This window comes from Henckelia pumila, chromosome 4, assembly GCF_033568475.1.
Source record: "Henckelia pumila isolate YLH828 chromosome 4, ASM3356847v2, whole genome shotgun sequence".
NCBI lineage: Eukaryota > Viridiplantae > Streptophyta > Magnoliopsida > Lamiales > Gesneriaceae > Henckelia > Henckelia pumila.
This window is the reverse complement of record NC_133123.1, coordinates 31,626,004-31,651,253: the sequence shown is the minus strand read 5'-3', so window position 1 is coordinate 31,651,253 and position 25,250 is coordinate 31,626,004. Positions and strand designations below refer to the sequence as shown.

Here is a 25,250-nt window from a genome sequence, read left to right as displayed (position 1 = left end):
TGTAAAAGACAAGTCTCCACGTGGTGATGAAGAGGTCACAGCGTGCAAAGATGTCGAGGGCACGAAATGCTAAACCCAGTCCACACTCGCACACCATCTGCCTCAGCCACAAAAACAAATATCTTCCTCCGGATAATCCCATTTTACTACACCACATTAAAATAAATGTATTAAGTGGACCTTCCAACTATAAAACAAATGACAAATGAACGCCACATTATTTCCCCTCCCCGTAAACATGACATGAAATTCCAACTCAGTTCTCCTCCAATCTAAATTCTCAGTGTGTAGAAATCAAGAATGCTCCGACTGAGTATATATTGTACTCTAGTCTCGAGTCCTAGACATGAGATCAAGATTGGAAAGGGGTTCGGCTCCATGTTTACATGCCAAAGATGCCGGATTTTACAGAGAAGGATTGCTGCCAGGGGCCTGAAGGATGAAATGGACGGAGGCAAAGGTTGGGGGGCGTCTGGTCAGAGTTGGGATCCTGGATTAGAAATCGAGGTGCCATTCGAACAAAGGCCGGTATGTCTCATGTAATTCTGTTTTCTTGGACAATTGAATTAATTCCTTCTGTCAAATTTCCTTAACACCTCGGAACTTCGTCGAAATCCCTGAAGCCGATTAATTGAGAAAGAAAGATTGACAATCTTGAGGTGTACTCTCATGTAAGAGTATCTTTGAAACACAGAGAATGTTTAAGCCACCGTCATAATCCCATACCATATGTTCAGTTGCACTGAATCAGTCGGGAATGGTTGTCAAACTTGAATCCCCATGATCACGTAAAAATGAAGGTCCTGTAACAACAGAAGGGCAAATTGTTTTTTTTTTTAAAAAAAATGAAGCAATAAAATGCTGATATATTAAAATCACACTTTGATTAAAAATTTTTGCTTTTGAGTTCCACCAACAAAATTTGGTGCTTTCATAGGTAAATGAATACTCGTCTCTGAAAGAATCAACGCTGTACTCATGGGCCGACCAGGGTCCCGGATCCTTTTTCGTGCGCCTGGGAGGACTTTGGTTAGTCACTTTCACAGTCCTGGGAGTACCTATTGCAGCAGCAAGCTTCAATCTATCAAAGGTACTGGAAGTATGTGTACATTTTTAAAGGATAAGTTACGTTAAAAGTTTATATAGGTTGATTAAGGAAACAGATGGCCACGAAGGGTTCTGTATTGCATGATAACCAAACTCTCCATGCAGGCAACTCATTCAAGTTCTAGTGTTGAAATATCTACCCCATTCTCTGAAACTACAAGAAGCTAACACTTTTTTAACCATGCAGGATCCTTTACGTTTTTTCCTTGCTGCTGGTACAGGAACACTTTTTCTTGTTTCTTTAATTGTCCTGAGGATTTACCTGGTATGTCCAGTCCCTAATGAAATATTTAATTGACTTAATGAATCACGCGACATTAGGTAGCACCAAAAAAGAAAAAGATAAAAGGTAGAAACGTTAGTCTACAACTCTACATCCACCTCAGCTGAACTAGCTACTGTCAGATCTCTTGCCAAGTTGTGCAATTCATATGAAATGGATTCAATAGTCTAGAAATGAAAGGACATAGTTTCTAATTTAAGTTTCTGCATCTCCGTCTGTTTGTGTTAGCTAGTAATTGGAACAAACAGAATAATATTAAATTTGACAATAGCATGCCTCTCTTTTAATCTAGACCTGACGTCTCTCATAAATCTTCAAAAGAGCAGTACATGTCTCATGTTTGTGTAACTGAGCAGATTTACCTATTCAAATAATTTTTTTCCCATGTCAAGATTCGAGGCATTATTGCCTCCATGCATCCTAAGCTTAGTACAATGAATTTGACAGGGATGGAGCTATGTTGGAGATAGGCTTTTATCGGCGGTCATACCTTATGAAGAAACTGGATGGTATGATGGTCAAATGTGGGTGAAACCACCAGAGGTTAGTGCCTATTCAAATTATATTGACCGCATTAAGATGAAATTTTTGCCCAAAAATCAATTTCAAACTCCATATCTGCCTTGCATCATGTAAATACATGAGACCCAGCCTTCTCAGATTTCAAAATTTTGGTGTAGATATCTGCAGTTCAATCTTTCCTATTTAAATGGAAAATTCACAAAAAATAAAAAAGAAATCCCACTCATGCGGTGTGAACTATTAGATTTTTTTTGTAACGAGTGCAACAGCATTTGATTATCCGATAGTCAGAAGGTTGTTTTTAAAAAAAATGTACAACATTTAGCGCCCAATTGAAATAAATTAGAAAAATTATGCTGTTTGATTGAAAAAATCAAATATATAAGATCAACCGGAGATATATTATAAGAAGCATGTGCCGTTAAATCGAAATAAATTAGAAAAATATGCTGTTTAATTAGGAACACTTGCTTTACGTGAAGAGACATGTATCTGGGTTGGAAAATAGTAGCAACCAATCAAACTATTTTCTGTACTCCCTGCCAGGATTAACATATAGGCTAAATTTCAGAAGTAAAACAAGGCATAAAACGTTATTAAAAAAAAGTAAATAGACTTCCTCGCCAAGTAAAGTAATTAAGTAAATAGACTTCCTCGCCACAGTATTCTAACTTGAGACATGCAGGTACAGTTATAACAATCGAAAGTTATTAGGTTGTCGAGAGGAATTCAAATGCAAAACAAAAAATAACCACCAATTATTTCCTCCAGATGAAATGGGTCAACTACAGAAACAAATGGCAGTCTAGGATTAAGAATGAAGAAGAAAAAACAAGATTTACCAGAGTCAATTTGTTGCCTTGGATGACTTAAAAAGAGATTTTTCTGTTACGGAGCCAAAACCTCCAAAGACGAATATGAACTCATTTTGAGTACTTATCACAGCCATTCTCTCTCTTTTGTTTACAGATCCTTGCTCGTGATAGATTACTGGGATCATATAAGGTACAAGATGGATAAAGTATATTGTGTTTCATAGATTTCGAATTTGATGATGACAACATAATTTATGCTTGCACAGGACCACAAAAAGAAGATGAAATTAAAATTCCTTAAAACTATTATCAATCAAGAGCTTATTGTGCAGTAAAAAATGAATCAATTCATTCTTAGACCATCAAAGTCTTAGTCAGGTGACTCAGGTCATCATTAGAACTCACTGTATACGTGAAACTTTGCGATCTATGTTCATAGGTCAAGCCAGTCATCAAGTTACTGAAGCAGACTCTAGTCGGAACAGGAGTGCTGCTTGTTACAGCTGTTTCATTATTTATTTTTGCTGCACCAGTAGAGGACTTCTTCCATAACACTTTTGTCCAAGAAAACCAATCCAATGGTTCTGTCGCAAAGATCAGCTCAAAATTCAATTTAAGGTAACAACTACCAGTGGAGACTCCAATCTTTCGATTGAGAAAACATGGCAATTATACACATTACAATTTCAATATGATGATATAGGAAGGAGGAGCTGTTAAGATTACCAGTTGATGTAAAGACTGATGAAGATCTAGCAGCCGCGGCTGCAGAGGCTGCAGAAGGAAGGCCTGTCTACTGCAGAGACAGGTTTTACCGTGCATTAGCAGGTGGGCAATATTGCAAATGGGAAGACCTACTAAAGTGAGTTGGTGAAAATCAATTTAATCATGATCAGCACAAGCTAGGTGATGTAGATTTTCAGGTGGTGTAAATCATTTGGCTTACATTTTGAAGAAAATATAGATATCTCAGAGTTGCTTAAAAGCATTAATAGCAGAAATCACGCGACTTTTAATTTGGATTTTTCAATGTTTGTACAATAGCAATTGATCAAATTCATACGGTTCGATAAATAATGAAGAATTCCAGATGGTGCAAGCTAGTTACCGGAGGGTATTGCTCATATTCAAGAAAACAAATTGAAAAATTCAAGATACCATGTCTCAATCCAGGAGATGTTTCTTCCCGGGCAATTATCTTCAAGACCCAAGTCATCCGAATTGATGTTGATTTCATTTTTGCTTCAAATGGACCTTCATTATAAGCTTCTTTAATTGTATTTTCCTTCTTTCCACTCATCACAAGCTCTCCCAGAGAACATATATATATACACCCCAATACATGACATCTTTATAATGCCATATATCAGCATCAGTTTCATCATATCAAGTAGCTGCGCAAAACCTATGCAAGCTTCTTACACCAACTGAATAATCTAGACATTTTTTCTTCAACTTTATCTTTAATTGTCTGTTTCCTTCTCCTTGCATGTTCAATATCTAGAGTTCTATAGGCCAGAGCAAGTATGTACATTGCTGGATGAAGCCTCCTGCAGATGACATTGATAAGCAAAAATTGATTGCAAAAACTGAGAAGAGTTCAATTTTTCATAGAATTGTATTTCAGTGTAAATGACATACTCTTCAAATTGTTCGGTTGTATCTATGAAATCCCAACACCTCTGGTCTAGAACATTGTTTCCTTTCTTATCTCTTCCAAATGTTTCAACATACCAACCTCCTACGTCATGCATGGCACTGCGAGGCTCAAACAGCCAAAATCTGCAGCAGGCTAATCTAATACTTTAATGACATTAAGACAAATGAAAAACTATGTTAGTAGTTTTTACTCCCTAGGTCAGTAAATGTAGCAAATATTTTCTAAAATTATTAACTAATAACAAGCTGATGGAATGATTTGTGAACTTCAGAACCTATATTTCTGCATTCACAATTCAGCCAATGATGCTTCTGTCCACATTTTCCAGCAAAGAATTTATCTAATGCATGAAGAGAAGTAGGAGAAATAAGCCAACTAGATCAATATGAAAGCACGTAAATAAATACCCCGACATCTGTCAAAGCACCATACTAATTTGAGATAGACGGTTTTGACTTTTAATGCTACATGCATTGTCTACAAACGATCCAAAGCAAACTGTTAATGAAGAATATCAGTCTTATACAATGGGAGGAAATGAGCAAAAGGACGGAAAGAACAAGGAAAGATCTCAACAACGAACATTTTGTTGATTCTTTACAAATTATGGTGGACAGAATTCAGAACATTTCAGAAAAGTTGAAAGATGCTATCCCAAGTGACAACACTTATCTCTCATTGATATCTCCCATTATCCTACACTTATCGGAGCAAGTTACATGTGATCTAACCATAAATTTCAAGAAAATTTAGATGCTTACTTGCTTGGTGGCAGACGAGCTCTACTACATCTGCATTCACAAACTGAGAATTTCTCTCCAACTCGATACCAATGCAGGTGTTTCACCTGAAATAAATGTGTGTAAAAATTGCATGGAACCAGAGCATCTGTATGATTATGAATGCATTCCACATAAATTTAAATGAAAAGCGCTTCATCTTTTGCAAATTCAAGAAGATAATGAACATAAAAGTCACACAATATGCATATAGCTCTAGAAGCAAAACAGGATGAGTAAAACTTTGCCCTTTAGATTAAGAAGAACTAACAACTAGCATGAGACTACAAGTCTCTGTGAATTCAGACTAAATGTTTGATGACAACAGGCAGACAGTTCATCTTCCTGTATATGGAACCGTAATATTTCAAAGTTCGCTCCAATTCCCAAATCTTTGGCATTACGATGGCTTACGTAATTTTTCCACAGGATACAAGAGGGTGTAAAGTTCCATGTGAAATGATACCAATAAAAGTTAATGACAAGTCTTTAATGAAAACTCCATGGCTGTATAAAATCATCTTTTGACAGCGTTGAGTGTGACTGTGTGAGTATGCAACAACCTCATAGATATACTGCACAAGTTAGCAAATCTGCATGAACGAATGATTAATTCAATGCCTATAATTTAGCTGGATAGAGAATACTCGAACATGAACTGAATATGATAACATCCTAAAAGCACAACCCCGGCCACAGAACAAAATAAAAAACAAAAAGACATAGATGTAATAAATTTCATACTGATTACACACTGGAAGTGCTGTATGCTTTTAAGTTGCACAAGGTTTGATGGCACTATTTTCTTTTGGAAATTTCACTTCTTTTTTCTTGTTTTATAAGAAAGTGTGGAGGCAGCAAAAGGAGATTGCACGAACCATCAACGTCCGGTGCTTCACGATCGTGTGGGTCTTGGTGCCAGTGCTATTGTACACACTGCAGGTTCCTTCTTCAGTGGAGGTTCCCAAACCTTTGATAATTCCCAGAGGAATCCCAGATCCAATGTAAGGATCTGCAAGTTTCTTTCCAGGAAAAACCTGGCCCCCATGTAACAGTTCTTCATTCGACGTCAATTTAACATGTATTTGGTCCTCGGTATCCTCATCCTGTAGGCCATTACAATTTTTAGGTGGCATTCTTGTAGCCATAGCGACAACTATCCCTGATATGTGCAATTCAAGATCTCTATAGGCATCAGAATCAGATAAACCATAATCAATATTGTTGTATTGCTTCTGGAGATCTTTGTGACCATCATCATCAGACTGCAACTGTCGACCCACATTATCAGCAGATTGGACCAAGCTCGAAATATGAGATTTTAGCTTTACATTGTAGGCATGTGGTAACTCAGGATACCTGCTGGCCAGACATACCATTCCAAAAAGGTCCCTGCCTGAAACTAAGTGTAACACCTCTGATGTTGTATGCATAGACCTCTCTTCAGCTTCAAAACAGTTGGGAAGGAGATCTAGAGACTCAATCTCAGGTCCATAATACGCCAAATGCAATGCCGAATAAAAATCCTTTTCCAGGATATCAAAATAACCAGATCCAGCTATCACTCTTCTTTCAGACAAAATGTCATTCACCGTATATCTGTACCATTTCAACCATTCCACAACTTCCATCTTCTTGCCTGAGCTTCCATATGAATTATAGTTGTAGATGATGGGGTCTCGTTTAGAGTTTCTTTCAACAAAGGTTCGTTGAGATAAAAGATGATGATCATAATGAGCTCTCTTGTCAGGGTCTGACAGTATCTGAATCGAATCAGTTAGAAACCAAATTAGAGCATCCTCAAACAAAGGACATGTTAGTTTTTTTAAAGTTCGCTAGAAACTTCTCGTGCGTGACCTTTTTTAATGGAACTTGTGAAAGAACTAGAAATAACCAACGGTTTCTGCAAGTACAAAGGTAGTAGCCCACAAAGTCTGATAACTCACCAAGTCCAGATAGAAAAAAGAAAAAAACATTTTATGAGGAATCACGGACTGGACACGCCTGCACTATAAGCCCTAGGAAATCCATCTCTCATAATGCATATCTCAGCTTCGTAAAAAATCTCCAGATGACTAATCAAGGGATACCTAATTACTCAAAATTTAGTGAGGGATATTGAGCATACATCAGGCTGCACATTCTGGTGTACATGTCATGGTATTCATCCATGGATCTTTCACCCTCAATCTGATAACTCGCCGAAAGACAATCAGTAAAACCTCTATAAATTAATAATGTTGGGACCTTGAAATATTATTAATTTCTAGAGGTATTAATTAATATATTAAATTAATAATTTATTATTTTAAAAAGTAATTTTATATTCAGCTAACATAAATTTAATCACATAAAAAGTAATTGTGTTTCACCAATACTAACATCGTATTATCTGAATTAATATATAAAAAATTGATTATATATATGTATGTATATATTGTATGCATAAATAAGTTAATACTATTTTTAATAACTAAATAATATTCATTGTACAGATTAATCAAGTTAAATTCACCATATTAAAAAAACAATAATATAATTAAATATCATGAAAAAAAACAATATAATCATACTTTACTAAATCGCGTTATTGCCCTAGTTATTTATGTAATTTTAGTGAATTATTAATATATAATATTGATGGAACTATAGGATTATGCAAGGGTCTTCTAAAAAATTATTATCTAATTAATTTATCGAAATTATTAATCTAGTACATCGGTCCAAGTCGGGATTGAGAAAATATATTATTTTAGAGATGTTATTAATTTATCGAATATTAAATTATAGAGTTGTTAATATATTCCAGATAATAAGAATTTAGTGTGGTAAAATATGTAGCAGAAAACAGCTCTCCTGTATGGTGAAATGAAATTCGAGGAGGGCCTCCAAATCTCTTCGCAATCTTTTTCTTATTTCTTTTTTTACCGTTCCTGCTCCTGTACCTCACATGACCTCAACTACTAAAGTTTGTCACGGGTACTACTTGATTCGAATGATAGGATGAATTAGTGATAGGATAAGAAATTAAAAGATTGGGATAAGCAATATAATGCGATATAAATTCATATTTTATGAAAATTATGTCAACAGTTTCGGGGTCCACCGTTCAACACAGGCTAGGTATCTGGCAGCTGAACATCTGATTAGGAATGATTTGGAAGTAATCCCATGCTTATCCTAGGTACTGAACAAAACAACGAAAATAAGCCATGGAACTCCCAAAGTGAGTCAAATCCAGAATCTAAATTCTATAACCACTTCATTAGTTAGTTGTCTGCATCAATTACTATTCAGTGCTTTCTTGTTGACGAAGGGACATTACAACAGACATAACTTTTGCTCAGAAAATATCATAGTAAATTCATTATTATCATAGAAAATGGAAAATGTTGTACTTCAAAATTTTAGTCAAACAAAGATGATTTTTTAAACTTTCTCTAATTTCAAATGAGACCATCTCAAGCCCATCATATCCCTTCTAATAAAAAGACAGCAAGTCATTGAACCAATACGTTGATGATCATCAAAATTCACTCTTGTTTGCAGGATATCACACCACTGTCTGTCGACACCGTGCATCAAGTCAGAAATGATGTAATGTTTCGAATACTCTACTTTGAAGTCCAGAAATTAAATAGCTACATAGTGCTCATGAACCCACCAGAAAGGTAGTAGCATTGACATAGCAACAATGACACTCAAGTTTCAAATAGATAATTTGACTATACATAAAAGAAAACATGAAAAAATTGTTCCCAATATATCAGACAATTCTAAGAAAATCAAAACAAAAATTCAAAAGATAAACGCAAAAAGATGATATCACGATCTTCTGAAAATAAAAGTACCTCATAAGCAGCGAGTAGTTGGATAAATTTATCGGAAGCGCTAGAGGTATGGCTCTGCGAACGAGCTAGATCAGGGTGAGTTTCCTTGGCCAATTTACGGAAAGAAGCTTTAATTTCTGAGAATGAGCTAGATTGAGACACCCCGAGGATATCGTACGCGTTCCTCCCGGCGAAATCGGACTTCGTCGCCCACTCGGCGCTGCTGCTCTGCCACCGTTTCCCCGTGAATCTCAGGTACAAGTTATGAAGGACGTGATGATAATTCGTCTCGTGATCAGATGCGTGATTAGGCGGAATCGCAGTTACCAGACGGCGGTGGTCGGAGAGAAGAATACGGAGCGCGGTGAATTTGGTGACATGCGCCATATCCAGGATTAGCACCGAGTGGGGAAACGAACGATGTGATCGAGAAGATCGTTAGGTCCATGGGCTTTCTCAAACTGTTGGTGGGCTACGAGCTGGCGGCTACTGAAGCCTGTTAAAGATAATCAATATGGCCCATTATATAAAAATAGGCCCGTGAGCCCAGGTCTCGAAATGACCAAAGAAAGAAATTAAATTAAAGACGTCTCATTAGATAAGTGAAAAAAATACTTAAAAGTACGTAATTGGACATATTTTGATTTTTAAAAAAATTATGTATGTTTTCTACAAAAATTTTCTTCAACTATAATTTCAAAAAAATAATTGCTAGTTGTTTTTTTAATATTTTTAAAATGAAAAAAAAACACGGATCAAAGGGATAATAAATCACAAACAAGAAAAAATTGAGAAAAATTACGATTAAAATGTTTTAATAGAAATAATTGTCCAAACGCATATTATTCCTAAAACAACATTTAAAACTTTTACAAATTTTTTTGTTAAAAAAACCTTATAAAAATTATTATAAGTACTTATCCAAGAAGAATTTAAGTTGATCGAATCTCCTATTTGTTACTATTATTTTTTTAATAATGCATGTGTCCCGACTTCATCCAACTAATTCTGGAAGATGATGGTCTTCCCCTAAGATAAATTTAAAAATATGCCCATGACTTATAGACACTTCTAACTATAATTTAATTTACATCTAATATTTTCCTCGAAATCGAGATTTGAACTTGTAACCTCGTCATCATGTTATCCTCACATACTTTACATATATGTCATATCCGTGGCTCTCCTACTTCATTTATTCTTTGCCTACCAGGTTGGTAAAGAACATATTGTTATCACAAAAGTTCCCACAAGTTTCCAATTAAATTAACATGCAATCTTATATATTTTAAATATCTTACTGGTTGCGTAACGCCAATTTACTCCAGCGTCACTATTTAATTTTGCCAAACAGAAAAATATATTTTCTATTATTCAATTTGACTTAATGAGCATATTGATTTTTATTTTTATTTTACAATGAAGCGTGGCACAATAAATTTCTTAATTAATCCCACTAGCAAGGTTGGTTTCGAGCCGGCCCGAGTCCCAATTAAATTAACAATTATCTTAGAAGGTTAATTTTTGTTTTCATTTTATTTTGCAGCAATAACCCTACAAACAAAAGATCATTAGTTAAAATCAAACGTGACGAAGCGACCATATCAATCTTAATTTACTAACTTACATAAATTTGATACGAAATTAAGCATAAAAAAACGTTGGCTTGCTTAAGAACCGAATATGTTTCCAAAAGCATATGTATGTGGGTCAAATTATGATTTAGTATGTTATTGAATATTTAATTAGGAATATAAATTTTTTTATAGTATATATAATAATATCCAGAAAACTACCCCACCAGCAGTCGTAATCTACACTTCTATTTTAATCTTATCTCCCACACCAGTACAGTTTGCTTTTTCTTTTTCCCAAACCCAACATTCGATTGTCCTCTGTAATCTTCTCAAATTCCCACGTAATTATATAGTTTCCCAAATGTGAAGTAAAACCCAAATTCTTATTTCCCTTCTCGACGCCGGCCAGTTCTTGAGCGAGAAAATGGAGAATAAATTTGTTAAATTAGAAAGATTGGCAGTTGCGAATTCAACGGAAAATGCTGTGAATTTACATCATGAACAAGAATATGGTGAAGATGAAGATGATGAAGAAGAAGAAGCACTTTCGTTTTGCGATCTTCCACTCGATCATTTGTCAAGAAAACGTAAAGAAGAAGAAGAAGAAGAAAGGATTCCTCTGCGAGCAAGTGAAGCTCAAGAAGACTTCCATTTCTGCTATCTGTCGAAGGGCGATTCAGAAATGTGCGATGCAAATGAAGTGTTTTTCCAGGGCCAGATTCTCCCATTCCGCCATTCTGTGAGCTCTGACAAAGGATTGTTTCAGTACCATCGGTCCATCTCCAAGTCCGAATCCATCGACGGCTCTTCTTCTTCGATCACTCTGTTTTCTAGCAGAAGCAGCAGTATCAGCAGCAGCCACCGTTCATACAGCAGTCGCAGCTCCGCAGCCACCACTCCGCCGTGGAGGAAGCTGCCGCATCCGCCGCAAAACCATTTACATTCCCACCGGAGCTCGCCACCCAGAACGAATTTCCCCATGCCGGGAATTATACGCACCCACAACGGAATCTGCTCCAAGAAAACATCATCATCATCATCATCATCGGTATGGAACATTCTTCGACTGGGAATCTTAGTCACGTCCCCGCCAGAAATCGCGTTTCAGGATCTGAAAACACGATGTCCCATTCCCAACACCAACTGCAAGAAACTTAGGACCAGCAGAAACAGCAGCAGCAACAAGATTATCTCCGACACCCAGAAAAGGAAAGCGAGAGGTTTTCTTGGTGGATGCAACTGTTCGAATGATGCGGTGGATACAGTTCGCTCGAGAGTCGCGAGCATGAAGAAAAGCGCGAGCGAGATGGAGAAGCAAGCTAGTGTGGGTGTGGTGGTGCAGGCGGCGGAATCGCCGAAACAGCAGGCGGCGAAAAAGCAGGGGACCCATTATCGAACATTTGAATGGCTAAAGCAGCTTTCGCTTGAAGACACAGCGGAGGAAACATGATTCCAATAATATTTCTCAAGCATGCTTCACTTTTTTGTGGGGTTTTTAATTTAATTCGAGTTTTAATAATTTGGTTTTTTTTTACTGTCAAGTAATCATGTATGTATAGTTGCTTTTTAAGGTTCTTTCAATTTTATAATATTTTTACCCACTTATTATCATAATCATACCACCCGTGTTTAAAACGAGTCCAAAATTATTCTCTAAAATATTTATAATTATGTATGGTTCGATGGTTTGTATCAAATTTAATTAATGAGTTACAATTTGTTGATTATAACTTCTCATAATATACATGATGATTTTTTATTGGTGATGCACATATTGTTACTCAAAATGTTATCTAGAGATTTCTATCGGTTTAAAACGCCTATAATTATTGTACCTTTTGAGTTTACATTTTTTAAAAAAATATTTCTGAAAATGTTCAAACTAATATCAATGAGAATGAGATAGATACATGGAAGTTAATGAACTTTTTAACTTATTATTTATTTAAATTTAACTCATGGTTAATATTTAAGCGAGGTAATTAATTAAGTACTTTTTTATTAACGACAAAATATTCTTATTTGGTTAGAAAACAAAGATAAGCTCCAATTACTCACATATTTTGGGGAAAAAATTACATCTTTTATATATATATATATGAGACTATATATCTAGCTCGGAATATATATATATATTCCGAGCTAGATATATAGTCTCATATTTCATAAATCCACATCTCGACCAGTATACTGGCGGAAACTCGAGTTCGAGTCATCCCTCTTTTAAATAGAAAAAAAAAAAGTAAATTAGTCTCTAAATCCAGTTTTAGTTTAGATAATATTTTTACCTCACAATTTTATTCTCGTTGTTGATTTGAGTGTTGGAGGTGTTTCCTCCTCTGACCTAGCTCTAACATGGTTATTTTTCCTTAGGTCATTGTTATCGGATTATCAACAGAGACGAACAAGCAATATTGTGAAGGAGAATTCCATAGCTTCAATCTTGATGATAATCATCTAGAATTTTGGTTTGAGTAAAATTTTTAGGGAATATTTGGATTGAATGATATGATGATCCCAAATTTTTTACATTGCAGGATCGAATACTTGCATTGTTTTATTAATTATCGCTAGATATAATTTTTGATAAAATAATAATTGTTTGATCTACAAATGATTAAAAAAAATGCAAATTTCAAAGCATCAATTATTAAGTTAGCTTGATATAATTGTAATTGAGAATATGTATTTGATATACATCAAAATTAATGGATATTATTTCAAATTCATTCTTCAAGTATCCCCAAATAGTGAATAGTCAGTTTTCCGCGGATATTGCCACATGATTTAATCCCCACGAGGGCGAAACTACATGAGATAGAAAATAAGACGAATTCATGGTACAAAGATTGTCATAATTGCTCAAGATTAATCAACAAAATGATGGAAATTAAAATCTGAGCTGTAATAATTGTATAAGTTTCAATATCAATATTATGTCAAGATATAACTATATTAAACATTATATCTATAAGTTTACACGAGTTATTGATAATTTTTTATTTTAAAATGTTAATATATATATATATATATATATATATATATAGAATATTGATGACCGTAAATGATGAACATTGAAACTATAAGAGTTACATTGTTTGAAAATATTGTAAATATTTTTATTAGTTGCGACGTTGAAAATTATATTGATTTTAATTAGCATTAAGACATGTAAATATTTTTTTTCAAAAAATATATATTATTACCAATTAATTAATAAAATATACTTTATCTATAGGAAAACAACACTTCAATATACTACAAGCTTTTAGAACACCAAATAAAAAATATATATATATTTCTTCTCAAAATGAACAAGACAGTTGAAATAAAACATAAAATGTTAGCATTTTAATTTAATCGAAAACATTCAAAATTCAAGCAAAAATTTTAGCAACAATCATTGCAATAGTAAATTTCAAACAACTTAACATGAAATTAAAGATAAAAGAGACCGTCCAATGACATAATTGATTATTAACGATATTGACTTACGAGTAATAGAAGACAATAACACAAGAATGAAGATTTGATATAATGAAATTGCTTATAAATAAAGGACGACATCACGACAACACTTCAATATACTACAAGTATGTAGTATACCAAATAAATAAGAATATGTGATCTCAACATAGACAAAATGGTTGAAATAAAAGATAAAATGTTAGCATTTATAATTAAAGAAATAATGGCCACACGTCAAAAAACATGTGAGTTTGAAAATGTATATTTCAAAAATTAATTTGCGTAATCAAGTCATTATTTACTTGAATTTTTTTTTTTACCCATCCTCATAATTTCTTATCGTGAATTCCCCATTCTCATCCCTGCGGGGACTAAATCTCAATCCCCCTCCCCACACCCACACACACACATATATATATATATATATATATTAGTAATTATTAATAATTTTTATTATAATATATATATGATATTATTAAATTTTATCGGGATAAAACTCAAATACGTCCTTAAAGTTTCTTAATTTTCCCAAAAATATACTAACACTTTATTCATTCCTAATTATGTCCCTTATTTAACAAATAGTTTTTTTAATATGTCCCTCAAATAAAAATTGCCTATAATACCCTTATTCTAACAATTATAATTAATATTCCATCTGGACTCAGAAAATGGTATCAGAGCCTAGGTAATTTTATTCAGACTTTATATTATTCATTAAATCATAATTTTCTTTGTTGAGGAAGATATTTTCAACAAACCATGGATTCAAACAAGAGTTTGAACCAGAAGGATGTCATTTATATGAAATCCCATAAACAAGTGAATCTATTTAAAATAGATTCTTTACAATAGAACTTAAAGAGACTTAGGTCTTTTATACTCTCTGAAGAGATTAAGAAATATGATTTCTAATTCTCAATTTATAGAGATCACACCAGATTCCTCAAAACTCTCCGGAGATCTTAGAGAAATTCAAAAGACGGTACAATATTACAGTAATCAGCTGTATGAAATACCTCGGCAAATTGGAGAAATCCTTAAAAAACAAGAAGAAATTCTTTTAACTCTAAAGGATCTTCAAACTAAAATTATAAATCTAGAACATACTTCTGGTTCTAGAAAGGGAAATACAGGAGGAAGGTTACCACTCTCGTTTGGTACCGAACCTCTGTTACATCAGAAAGGTAAAACCAAAATGGTTCAAAAACCTTTAACTGATGATGAATTGACGATTAATATTATAAAGACAGTATCAGAGAAAAACACTATCTGATGACTACTTTAGAAAGATTAAATATCGAGGATCTACAAGATTTTGCAGATTCTTTTTCGAATCTTAAAGTAGTAGATCTAAAAATGAATTCTCCTGAGGGTGAACAACTCATAGGAAATCCCCAGAGATATGTGGTTAAAACAGAATAACCACATAGTGAGTTCCATGTTGGAGAAAATTTACATCCAGCAGGAACCAGATCAAGAAGGAGTAATATACCAATACATCAAACTCCTTATGGAAAAACCGTTTTAGACCCGATACATCCTTATGGGGTTGTTAAACCTGGATGTTCTGGACTTCAAAAACAGAGAAGATCTCATAGATGATTGGACATCGGCCATGAGATTAGCAGCAGGAACTTTAGATCTCAATAAATAAGGATTTATCATACTTCTGGAAATGAGTCTAATGGGATCTGTCAAGATAGCTTGGGAAATGACCATGCCAGAAACCAAGGAATCAATCTTAGCAGGAGAATCACTTAGCGAGATTGGAGGAAGAATGGCCAACCTTTTTAAAGCACAATTCATAGGGGTAGACTATTTCAATAATCAAGATACGGAGAAAAAGAGAAGATATACTCAAGATCTGTATAGCCTCGAGTTACATGATATCTGTTTAGTTGACGAATATATTATGTTATTCACCAAATACAGATGGAATTCGGGAGTTGAAGAAAATGTAGCCATTCAGCTATTTATCGCAAAAATGCCAAGCCCTGGAGAGAAATGCTGATAAAAGAATACGTTCCGGATAATCTTGATACTTTGGCAAGACGCGCCTCTTTTTTGAAAGGAAAATTGGCGGAATGGTGTCATATGGCAGCATTACAGAAGAACTACAAGAAAATAAGGGGTATTAACAAGCATAATCCTCTATGTTGTAGAAAAAATGATCTCCCTACGGTTATAGGAAATAAATCACAGGGATTTAAAAGGAAAAAATTCAAAAATAATCCCTACAATAAAAGAATGAAAAGTTCTTGGAAACCAAGAACATTTTAGTCCAAACAAAAGGCCAGATCTTATAGATCAGGTAGAAGAAGTGGACCTACAAAAACATCCCCAGCAACAAACTCATCACAAGACAGGGGAAGAACACCATCTAGAAGAACTTTCAGAAGAACTCATACGAGAGCAAGTGAAAGTTTCAAGGATTGCAACTGCTGGACATGTGGAGCAAGAGGACATATATCTACAAACTGTCCAGAAAACAAGAAAAAGGGAGTTAAACTCTTTGAAGCAACACCAGATATGGATGATGCAGTATTCTTTCAAGATCTAGTCCAAGTATATCAATTTGAAGATATCCCTTCAGATGAAAGTATATACGAAGAAGAGATATTGTTTAGCCAAGATGAATCTGAAGATGAATCAGAATCAGAATCAGAATCAGAATAAAGAAGAAGTGTTTCGACACAAAACACATGAGAGTTTGGCTGGATTTTTTAGTCAAACCACGATATCTCATAATATGGTCCAAAGGATTATGAGAGAAAATCCAACATTACAGAAGTACCAAGGATTTTCGGCAGGACAAGTAGAGAGGGTCTTAGGCAACCTAGGGCTAAGACAAAGAAGACATCATTTGATTTACAAAGTATCCAGAAGGGAAATGACAATCCCGATGGAGTTAACAAGTAATCAAATAGAGATGCAGTTAATTCCTTTTGAAGAAGTAAGAGAGAAATTGCAAAAGCTGAAAAGTGAGGTAGCAAGAACGATGTCTTGGATTCATATTGGAGCAATCCAAATAATGATCAATGCAACTTTTAAAGAAGGAATAGATTCATCCATAGATATCGTAGTATGTGATAAAAGAATGGGGAATATCTAATATGCTGTTCTGGGTACGATCTCAGAAAATCTATGTGTAGGAAAAATTGAAGGAGTTATTTATCCAAGAATAGCCTACAATTTAGCTGACAGAGACTTTAGTCGAGCCTTGACGTTGCATCAAAACTTCAAGGAAAAAAGATTAATGAAGGAAGGTAATAGACCATATTCTATTACTTATCAAATTTCATATGCTCTTTCTAATACGCATCATTCTGAATTATTTATTAGAAATGAGTTTATTGAAATTCCAGAAATCTTTGGAAAAGTTGCTCAAGCAATATACCCGGAAAGAATCGAGTTTCCTTTAATTCAGGAAACAGACATTCAAATACAAGATAAACCGGTTCTATACAGAGATCTAAAAATAGAACCCCGAAGGTTATCTTTCCAAGGTGACCGAATGACAAGTCGAATGTGGGAAAAATCTCCTATTCATGAATTTCCACCAGAAGAAAAGGAGTTTTCAATAATAGAAAAACTTAGATCTCCAGAAGGATGGAAAAAATTCAAATAGTATTCGAAATTACAATTCACAGGAACCAATTTTCTTGTAACTCGATTTAATATTTAGAGCAGCAGGTAACAGGAACTTACCAAGGATTAATAAATATTGGAGAATTGGAAGTTCAAATCTGTGGAATTCCAGGAAAAGAAGTGGATCAGCTCATTCTTGGCCTAGAGTTTCTAGAGGACCATAAACCGTGGAAACGCCTTGAAAAAGGAATAGAGTTTATGGCAAAAGAAAAGACTTGGAGGATTCAATAAAAATTCTATGAGATGGAAAACCAAGAGAATTGGATAAGGAACAATCCCTTAATCAGATTCGAAAACTCTGTTTACAAACAGAGGAAGAAGCAATTGTTGAAATTAGTAAGTCATGAACATGATTTACTAGAACACATTGAAGAAGTGGAAATAAGTAACCATACTTTACCTTCTGAGGCATTAAGAAAACTAAAGGTAAATAGTCTTAATCGGATTACTGAGTTACAACACAGTCTGTTAAAAATGGCGGGGCCATTTAGTAATCCCTTTAAAAAATGACAACAAGTCCTTTCTCCATATACATTCCAATAGAGATGTTGTATGAACAATATAAGGCTGAATATTTTGCAGCTTATATTGACTCGGGAGCAGGAATTTGTACAGCAAAAAGAGGAGTCTTCCCTGAAGAATGAGAAAAAGAATTGCAAAAAATTGCTGGATGAGATTTCTCTCTCAGAATTTTAATTCTTTGCAAAGGAATAAAACAAGCAGAGATCCTTATAGGAGGAGCAGGTCAAACACCTTGGTACAAGGTAAAGACACCACCAATCTATTTCCATGATACATGAGTTGATATCCTGTTAGGAAATAACTTCTTACAAATGTTTAAAAAGTACACACAAGACAATGAGTCAAGAAGACTTATGTTCACTATAATTTGTGATCATAAAATTATCGTTCAACGACTCAAGGTTGCTTTTTATCGACAAATACCTATAATATTTCGCAGCCAGTGTGGTGATAAAGGACAACTTTTTCACCCAAAAATGAAAGATCCAAGAAGGTTTGGAGAAACCATGTTGAAAATAACAACAGAACAAGAAATCCAAAGAGAGGATATAGAGCTTCTCAAAGTAACTCTAAATCACAGTGATATAGAGTTAGAAAATAAGTTATCCCTTGAAGATGTCAAAAAGAGGCTCAAAGAAAGTTACAACGAGCATACTTTGGCATGGTGGGATAGAAATCAACTCAAAGCCAGTCTTACGCTAAAGGAAGGCAAAGAGTATGAATTCGTCAGATATAAGCTTATCCCAATGAACATAACAGATCAAAGGGATATGCGAATGATTATCAAGGAACATTTGGACCTTGGTCTAATCAAAGAAGGAGTTTCACCATATAGCAGCCCAGGTTTTCTGGTCAGAAATCATGGTGAAATAAAAAGAGGAAAACCCAGGTTAGTTATTAACTACCAAGGTATTAATAAAATCCTGGAGTTTGATGGGTACTTCATACCCAGTAGAGAACATCTAATTAGCTATGTACGAAATACTAGAGTGTTTTCAAAATTTGATTGTAAGTCTGGATTTTACCAGATTCGAATGGAAGAAGGCAGTAAAAAATTCACAGCCTTTTCTACACCACAAGGACATTATATCTGGGAAGTTATGCCTATGGGATTGGCTAATGCACCCCAAATATTTCAAAGAAAGATGGATAATCTTTTTAAAGATTATTTCAACTTCATGTTTGTTTATATTGATGATATTCTTATAGCATCAAAAAACATAGATGAACATATTAAATATTTAGAGATTTTCTCTAAAATTTGTACACAAGAAGGACTGGTTTTATCTGAAAAGAAAGCAGTCATAGCAACAAGAAAAATTGAAATCCTTGGAATTGAGATTAATGAAACTGGAATAATTCTACAACCTCATATTGTGGAAAAGGTAAAGAATTTTCCAGATAAACTCAAAGATATAAAACAACTCCAAAGTTTTCTAGGAGTAGTTAATTTTGCAGGGATGTTCATAAACAATCTGGCAATGTATAGAAAGGTGTTTAGTCCTTTGTTAAAAAAGGATGCAAGGTTTATATGGACCGATGAACATACTAAAGGGGTGAACCAATTAAAGGAGATATGTAAGAATCTCCCAAAAATGGCTATACCCGTGGATGAAGATGATCTGGTGTTATTTACAAACACCAGTGACGAATGGTGGGCAGCAGTTCTTACTAAGATCACTCCGGATGGAGAAATACCATGCAGATACTGTAGCGATCATTTTTCAGAATCTGAGGCTATCAGATGACATATCAACGAAAATGAATTTTATGCAGTTAAAAGGGCTTTCGAAAAATGGCCATTATTTTTACTTGCTAAAAAATTCACTTTTAAGGTTGATAACACTCAGGTAAAAGCTTTCCTAAGGAATAAGATTGAATCTAAACCTGAGAAGGCTAGGTTATTAAGATGGCAAGCTTTATATCAAAATTATATTTTTGATATTGTTATTATTAAATCTCATGAAAATATTCTTGCAGATTTCTTAACAAGAGATGGAAGGCAGTGACGTAGATTCCATCATGAAAATGCAGAGGCATATCAGGGAACACCTTGAGTTGCTTCAAACCGAGTTCAACCAGCTTGTCATAAGTGCCGATATGGCGGGCAGGTTACAACAAGCTGATCGGATCAAAGTATCCAATCAAATCACAGGATGTATGCAAGCTCAAACTCAACTATGAGCTGTTATTCAAGGGCCAATTATGTGTGCCATAAAAAAACCACTGGTTTCTCAAAAACAAGAAATACAGCCACCGGTTGTAAAACAATATGTTGAGGATTCTAATACTCAAGAAACAAGCGCTAATCTATCATCAGCTTTTGATGATCTAGATAAAACAACAATTGATGAGGATAACTCATCAAGTCAACCCTCCGCCTTTAGGGTAAAAGAGGAAGAGATCAATCTTAGGCCCCACACTGACAAGGGAAAATCTAAGATTGATACTAACTGTAACGCCCCGATTTTATCTTAATCAACTTTATTTGAGATAATTGGAGATTCCAGAGTTCAAGAGCTGACTTGATTTTGATCAGGGTCCTTTTTTTGCAAATTTCGGATTTTTCAGGGACTAGAGTGCAATTATTGGATTTGTTAGATATTTATAAGCCCTTTGACTTATCTTTTCACTTCATCCTCCTCCTCCTTCACGTCTCCCTCCATTGAAGCGCCTCCCAAGTTCTTCGAGCTTCCAGATTTCCTCCCGAGCTCGATCCGTCCGTTAGAATTTATTTCTGAAGGCAGATTAGCGATCACGGCTGCGAGAGCTTCGTTCTATCGTAAGTTTTTCTACGATCAGGTTCATTCTATTTTTTGGATATTTTCAGAATCGTTCAAGATTCGAGTATGTTGATCTTGGAAGAGTTCTGATCGTTTATTATCTGTCGGTTTTGAAATAGAGCGACGTTTGGATTTGTTATGAATTTTTGAAGGGATTTTCGAAAGTTGAGTTTTATGATTTGTTAGAATTGGTTTGTTTTGATGGATTTTTGGTTGAATTGAGTCTATTGGATTGATATTATTCTGTCTGCATTTCTGGTTTGATCAGATTATAGCCGTTATGCCGTCGGTTTGAGTTTTGGATTGTCTATCGGTTCGAATTGTTTGAGACAAGCCTTCGATTGAGTTGTACGTTAATCTCGAGCCTTATTACTTATTGTACAGATTGATTTGAGGCTAGTGGAGTTGCGGGATTGCAGCTTTGTGCAACTTGGAGATTGTAGCCGGTTTGGGGCATCGACGTTGTTGAAAGAGGTATAAGATGACTTAGACTGGAATGGAACGAATGACTCGAATCCGACTTGATTCGAGTGTTCCGAAGAATCACATACTTGCATGTTATTTGCTTTTACTTGAATTTAGTTGATTGAATTATGTTTGCATTGCATTCATCTTGAGCCAGAATCCTTGATTTGAGCAGCGGGCAGGACGACCCTTTTGATGATAGACGTTTTGGGGATTATATTGTGAGTGGCCTGGGTGTAGCCGTTTCACCTAGTGCTAGCATACTCCTTATAGTCGCACCAAAGTCTAGAGGATGGAGATACGTAGCACCACCTCGATCGGGAGAGTCGGTGAGTCATTTACGTGATCTCGTCCTTGGGATCCCAAAAGCAAAGCAGCAACTCTTTCGATTATCCGACTTGATAATCCCAGATTTTAAAGACATGCATTGCATTTGGAATTGTCTTGGGAATTGCATGATTTATATTTGAATATCTAGAAGTTGATGTATTTCGTTTGAAATGCTTATCTGATATCGCATGTTTGTCTCTTTTACTGGGAATATTATTCTCACCGGATTATCCGGCTGTTGTCTTGTCTTTGTATGTGTGCTTGGCAACAGGTGGGGCAGGACCGAGTCAGAGATCGCATGGCTAGGTGGATGAGTTGATAGAGTGAGGCCTTGTTATTGTAGAAGTCGAATTTGTAATCGAACTTAAATTGTATTCGAACTCGATTTGTATTTGGATTTTGGAACTTAGAATTGATGCATGTTCTACTCTTTCTTGTAATTGAATACTTCGTTGTTGGAAAGTGTTAGTTGAATTATGTCGGAGCCTTTCCGGGTGTTGGATTGCACTTTTGGAGCCTTATTTTGAGCTGAATCAGCAGGTCATGCACGCCCGCGCCTGGTGTGGCGCGCCCGCGCGTCCTGCTCTATTTTTTCGGAGGCCCGGACAGGGCGTCAGGCGCGCCCGCGCCTCGGGTGGCGCGACCGCGCGTCACTTGTTTAAAAAAAAAAAATCCTTTGTTTTTAATCTTAGATCTTGTATGCTTAATTATTGTTTATTTCGAGATTAGATGATTAGAATCAAGGTCTCACATTAAGTGGTATCAGAGAGATAAGATTCTTGGACTGAATTTAGAAGTGAGCGGGATAGATCGAGTCCGCACGAATTGAATTCTCGCATGTGATTGAGTTATTTAAATTGATTTATTTAAATACCATGCGAGCATGCTTTATTTATTGAGAATTAATTGAATTACATGATTTTGTGATGTGATTTGTAAAGCATGAATTAATTGAGATATGAACTGTATTTCACCTGTATCCGGAATTCTGAGAGGTTGCAAGGGCACCTATTGCAGCGATTGAGATATCATGTGTTCTAACCTTTGATTATCAGATGGGTCCTCGACGAGTTATTAACAGGAACCCACCGCCAGTTACTCCTGCGACTGAGCAATCTAGTACTGAGGTTGATCAGTTGGATGCTATAGCGACGCCTATGGAAACATTGCTGAAGAGGTTTCAGTCGTTTAATCCGCCGTTGTTGATGGGTACTGAAAATCCAGTTGACTGTGAGGGTTGGTTGGATGATGTTGATCAGTTGTTCGATTCCCTTGACTATTCTGATGACCGCCGAACCAAGTTAATCATTCATCAGCTTCGAGGTGTGGCTAAGAACTGGTGGATCACGACGAAGAGGTCCATGGAGAACCGAGGTACAACTATTAACTGGAATCTGTTTAAGTCTGAGTTTTATAAGCGGTTTTTCCCAGTTTCGTACCGAAAGGACAAGAGAGCCGAATTTGCAAATCTGAGACAAGGGAACTTGAACATTGAGGAATACGTAGCCAAGTTCGATAGTCTGTTGCGTTTTGCACCGCTAATTGTCGGAGATGAAGAAGCTAAGGCAGATCAGTTCATCAATGGTTTGAACCCCGATGTCTTCACGTTGGTAAATAACAACAGGCCTAACAACTTTGAGGATGCCATGAATCACGCAAAGGGAGCAGAAGCAGGTTTGTGGAGACAGAGAGGAAATCAGTTTGTGCCTCAGCAGCAGCAAGGACAGTTTCAGGCACAATCTTCTCAATACCAAAACCAACCGTTCCATTACCAGAATCAATCCTTTCAGTTTCAGAACCAACCACCGAGTTCTGAGGGTGGTAGCAGTGGAGGTAACATGAAGGATTACTATCTCCCGAAGGGGAAGCAGTTTAAGAAGCACGAAACCAGTTCTTCGAGCTCTAGTGGCTCGAGGCAGTTTGGAGCGGGACAGAGTTTGGGTCAGTCAGGCATGTCTTGTGCCAATTGCGGAGGTCGTCACTCCAGTGATCAGTGCAGAGGTATTTTTGGAAGCTGTCATATTTGTAACCAGGCGGGGCACTTTGCAAGAACGTGTCCTCAGCGTGTCCCTGATCAAGCTAAGAGTAGAAGTTTTTCGAGACAGACAGCTCAGCCTCAGCAGCAAGCACCTAATGTCCACTCTTTCAAACCTCAGCAGCAGAATATTCAGGAAGGTAATTAGTATGGAAGCCAACCTCCCAGACAGCAGGCACGAGTTTTTGCTCTGTCTGAGGACCAGCAGACTCAGGCTGCACCCGATCATGACAGATCAGGTATCGTTTGATATTGAGTTTCCTTTTTCTTATTGGACTGTTAGATACTGGCGAGTCTCTTGCCTTCTTATTGAAGAATTTGTATATGTTTCGCGTGCCTCTTTTAAATTGTTGAATCGTTCGAATTGATGAATACTCCAGTAGTGTTGTTAACTTCTGTTAATCGGATCTTTTAGAAGAATTAGTTGAGACTAGGAATTTTTATCGTTGATTTCTTATCTTTTTGGAATGAGAATTGTACTGATCTTTCGGAGCTTTTGAGAATTGTATAGCAGATGTTTGTGCCGAGCAGTTGTATGTTTTTCTTCGATGTCTGAATTCTTTTGGATCGAATGGTCTTCTTCGATTGTATGATTTGATGATGGAATTTATGCCGGTCAACGATCTTTTCTTATCGAGATTTTGGAGATGTATTCTTATTAAGTGGAATTACGCTATAGTCTAGACGTCGAGACAGTTGAAGACGCTCGAGACTCAATGTCTGAATCTGGACTTTGAGCTCGTAGCAATCTTATTGATTTGATGACCTGTTCTTCTATTTGTCTTATGAGGAAATTCACGTGATCTGTTCTAATCTTAAGAGTTAGAGAAATTGTTTTAGCAGACGGAATTGATTTGGAAACAAAGAAGAAGATCAGATTGTATGAGATTTCTGACTGCGAATCTTTATTTGAGGAATTGTATGCAGCAACCGATGTTTTGAGTTGTTCTTATTTTATCTACTATCTAATTTTATTGACCGATTGTTGGAATCTGCTACCGTATCCAGTACGGAATGACTTTCAGTCAAGACTAGAGGATTGAGATCTTGTCAGAGGTCGTCGGATGTCATGTTTTGCCGAAGTCTGTCAGTTTAGACAGAGATCCTTGATGCACTCGTTCTTTCGGCAAGGACTTTGATGAGATTTTGTTGTCTGATTTCAACTTATTTAGTTCGATATCCTCAGAACGACGGACAGCCAGATCAAATGAGTCGAACTTAGATGTTATGCCTTGAGTTGAAACCATAGACGATTGGATTGTGACTGAGCAGAGGAATATTATTCTGATGGGAATAAGTCGACTTTTGATTGACGGACTTGAAGGAGAATTTGAGAGATACAGTTCGTGTTGAAACCGTGTTTGATTTCGAGGACGAAATCTTTTCTTAGAGGGGGAGAATTGTAACGCCCCGATTTTATCTT

At 35.8% G+C, this 25,250-nt stretch overlaps 3 protein-coding genes across 10 annotated transcripts; 2 read left to right on the top strand and 1 right to left on the bottom strand.

Annotated features, from left to right (window-relative positions):
* Nucleotides 1-121: 121 nt before the first annotated feature.
* On the bottom strand, nucleotides 122-9,401 carry LOC140859951 (uncharacterized). 7 transcript variants are annotated; one of them, XM_073262606.1, is made up of 9 exons: nucleotides 9,018-9,401; nucleotides 6,045-6,929; nucleotides 5,149-5,234; nucleotides 4,369-4,530; nucleotides 3,886-4,277; nucleotides 3,454-3,523; nucleotides 3,133-3,311; nucleotides 727-803; nucleotides 122-617 (listed from the first exon to the last, which is right to left on the bottom strand). In XM_073262606.1, exons 1-5 carry the CDS (start codon nucleotides 9,381-9,383, stop codon nucleotides 4,133-4,135), a joined length of 1,644 nt encoding a protein of 547 aa, XP_073118707.1. In that variant the 5' UTR covers nucleotides 9,384-9,401; the 3' UTR covers nucleotides 122-617; nucleotides 727-803; nucleotides 3,133-3,311; nucleotides 3,454-3,523; nucleotides 3,886-4,132. The 7 variants fall into 7 exon arrangements, with proteins under 7 accessions (XP_073118707.1, XP_073118705.1, XP_073118708.1 ...); XM_073262604.1 differs by lacking the exon at nucleotides 3,133-3,311 and adding an exon at nucleotides 882-1,058; XM_073262607.1 differs by lacking the exon at nucleotides 3,133-3,311 and adding an exon at nucleotides 882-1,058 and having other exon boundaries at nucleotides 4,369-4,509.
* On the top strand, nucleotides 301-3,892 carry LOC140859952 (protein CONSERVED IN THE GREEN LINEAGE AND DIATOMS 27, chloroplastic). Its single transcript, XM_073262611.1, has 7 exons — nucleotides 301-528; nucleotides 938-1,090; nucleotides 1,295-1,372; nucleotides 1,838-1,933; nucleotides 2,882-2,917; nucleotides 3,167-3,345; nucleotides 3,431-3,892. The coding sequence occupies exons 1-7, from the start codon at nucleotides 301-303 to the stop codon at nucleotides 3,591-3,593; spliced, it is 933 nt and encodes a 310-aa protein (XP_073118712.1). The 3' UTR covers nucleotides 3,594-3,892.
* A 1,483-nt stretch (nucleotides 9,402-10,884) lies between the features above and the next one.
* Nucleotides 10,885-12,206, top strand: LOC140866608 (uncharacterized). Of its 2 annotated transcripts, XM_073271636.1 has the most exons (2): nucleotides 10,885-11,906; nucleotides 11,937-12,206. In XM_073271636.1, the coding sequence occupies exons 1-2, from the start codon at nucleotides 10,998-11,000 to the stop codon at nucleotides 12,021-12,023; spliced, it is 996 nt and encodes a 331-aa protein (XP_073127737.1). In that variant the 5' UTR covers nucleotides 10,885-10,997; the 3' UTR covers nucleotides 12,024-12,206. The 2 variants fall into 2 exon arrangements, with proteins under 2 accessions (XP_073127737.1, XP_073127736.1); XM_073271635.1 differs by having other exon boundaries at nucleotides 10,885-12,206.
* Nucleotides 12,207-25,250: the final 13,044 nt, after the last annotated feature.

Bases quoted from the DNA above. Each gene is read 5' to 3' on its own strand.
- LOC140859952 (XM_073262611.1), top strand. From the start codon at position 301: ATGCTCCGACTGAGTATATATTGTACTCTAGTCTCGAGTCCTAGACAT. The intron at 1,373-1,837 runs GTATGTCCAGTC...TGAATTTGACAG, and splicing joins TTGTCCTGAGGATTTACCTG to GGATGGAGCTATGTTGGAGA. The intron at 2,918-3,166 runs GTACAAGATGGA...CTATGTTCATAG, and splicing joins GATTACTGGGATCATATAAG to GTCAAGCCAGTCATCAAGTT.
- LOC140859951 (XM_073262606.1), bottom strand. From the start codon at position 9,383: ATGGCGCATGTCACCAAATTCACCGCGCTCCGTATTCTTCTCTCCGAC. The intron at 6,930-9,017 runs GTACTTTTATTT...GATTCGATTCAG, and splicing joins AACTACTCGCTGCTTATGAG to ATACTGTCAGACCCTGACAA. The intron at 4,278-4,368 runs GTATGTCATTTA...TGTCATCTGCAG, and splicing joins ACAACCGAACAATTTGAAGA to GAGGCTTCATCCAGCAATGT.
- LOC140866608 (XM_073271635.1), top strand. From the start codon at position 10,998: ATGGAGAATAAATTTGTTAAATTAGAAAGATTGGCAGTTGCGAATTCA.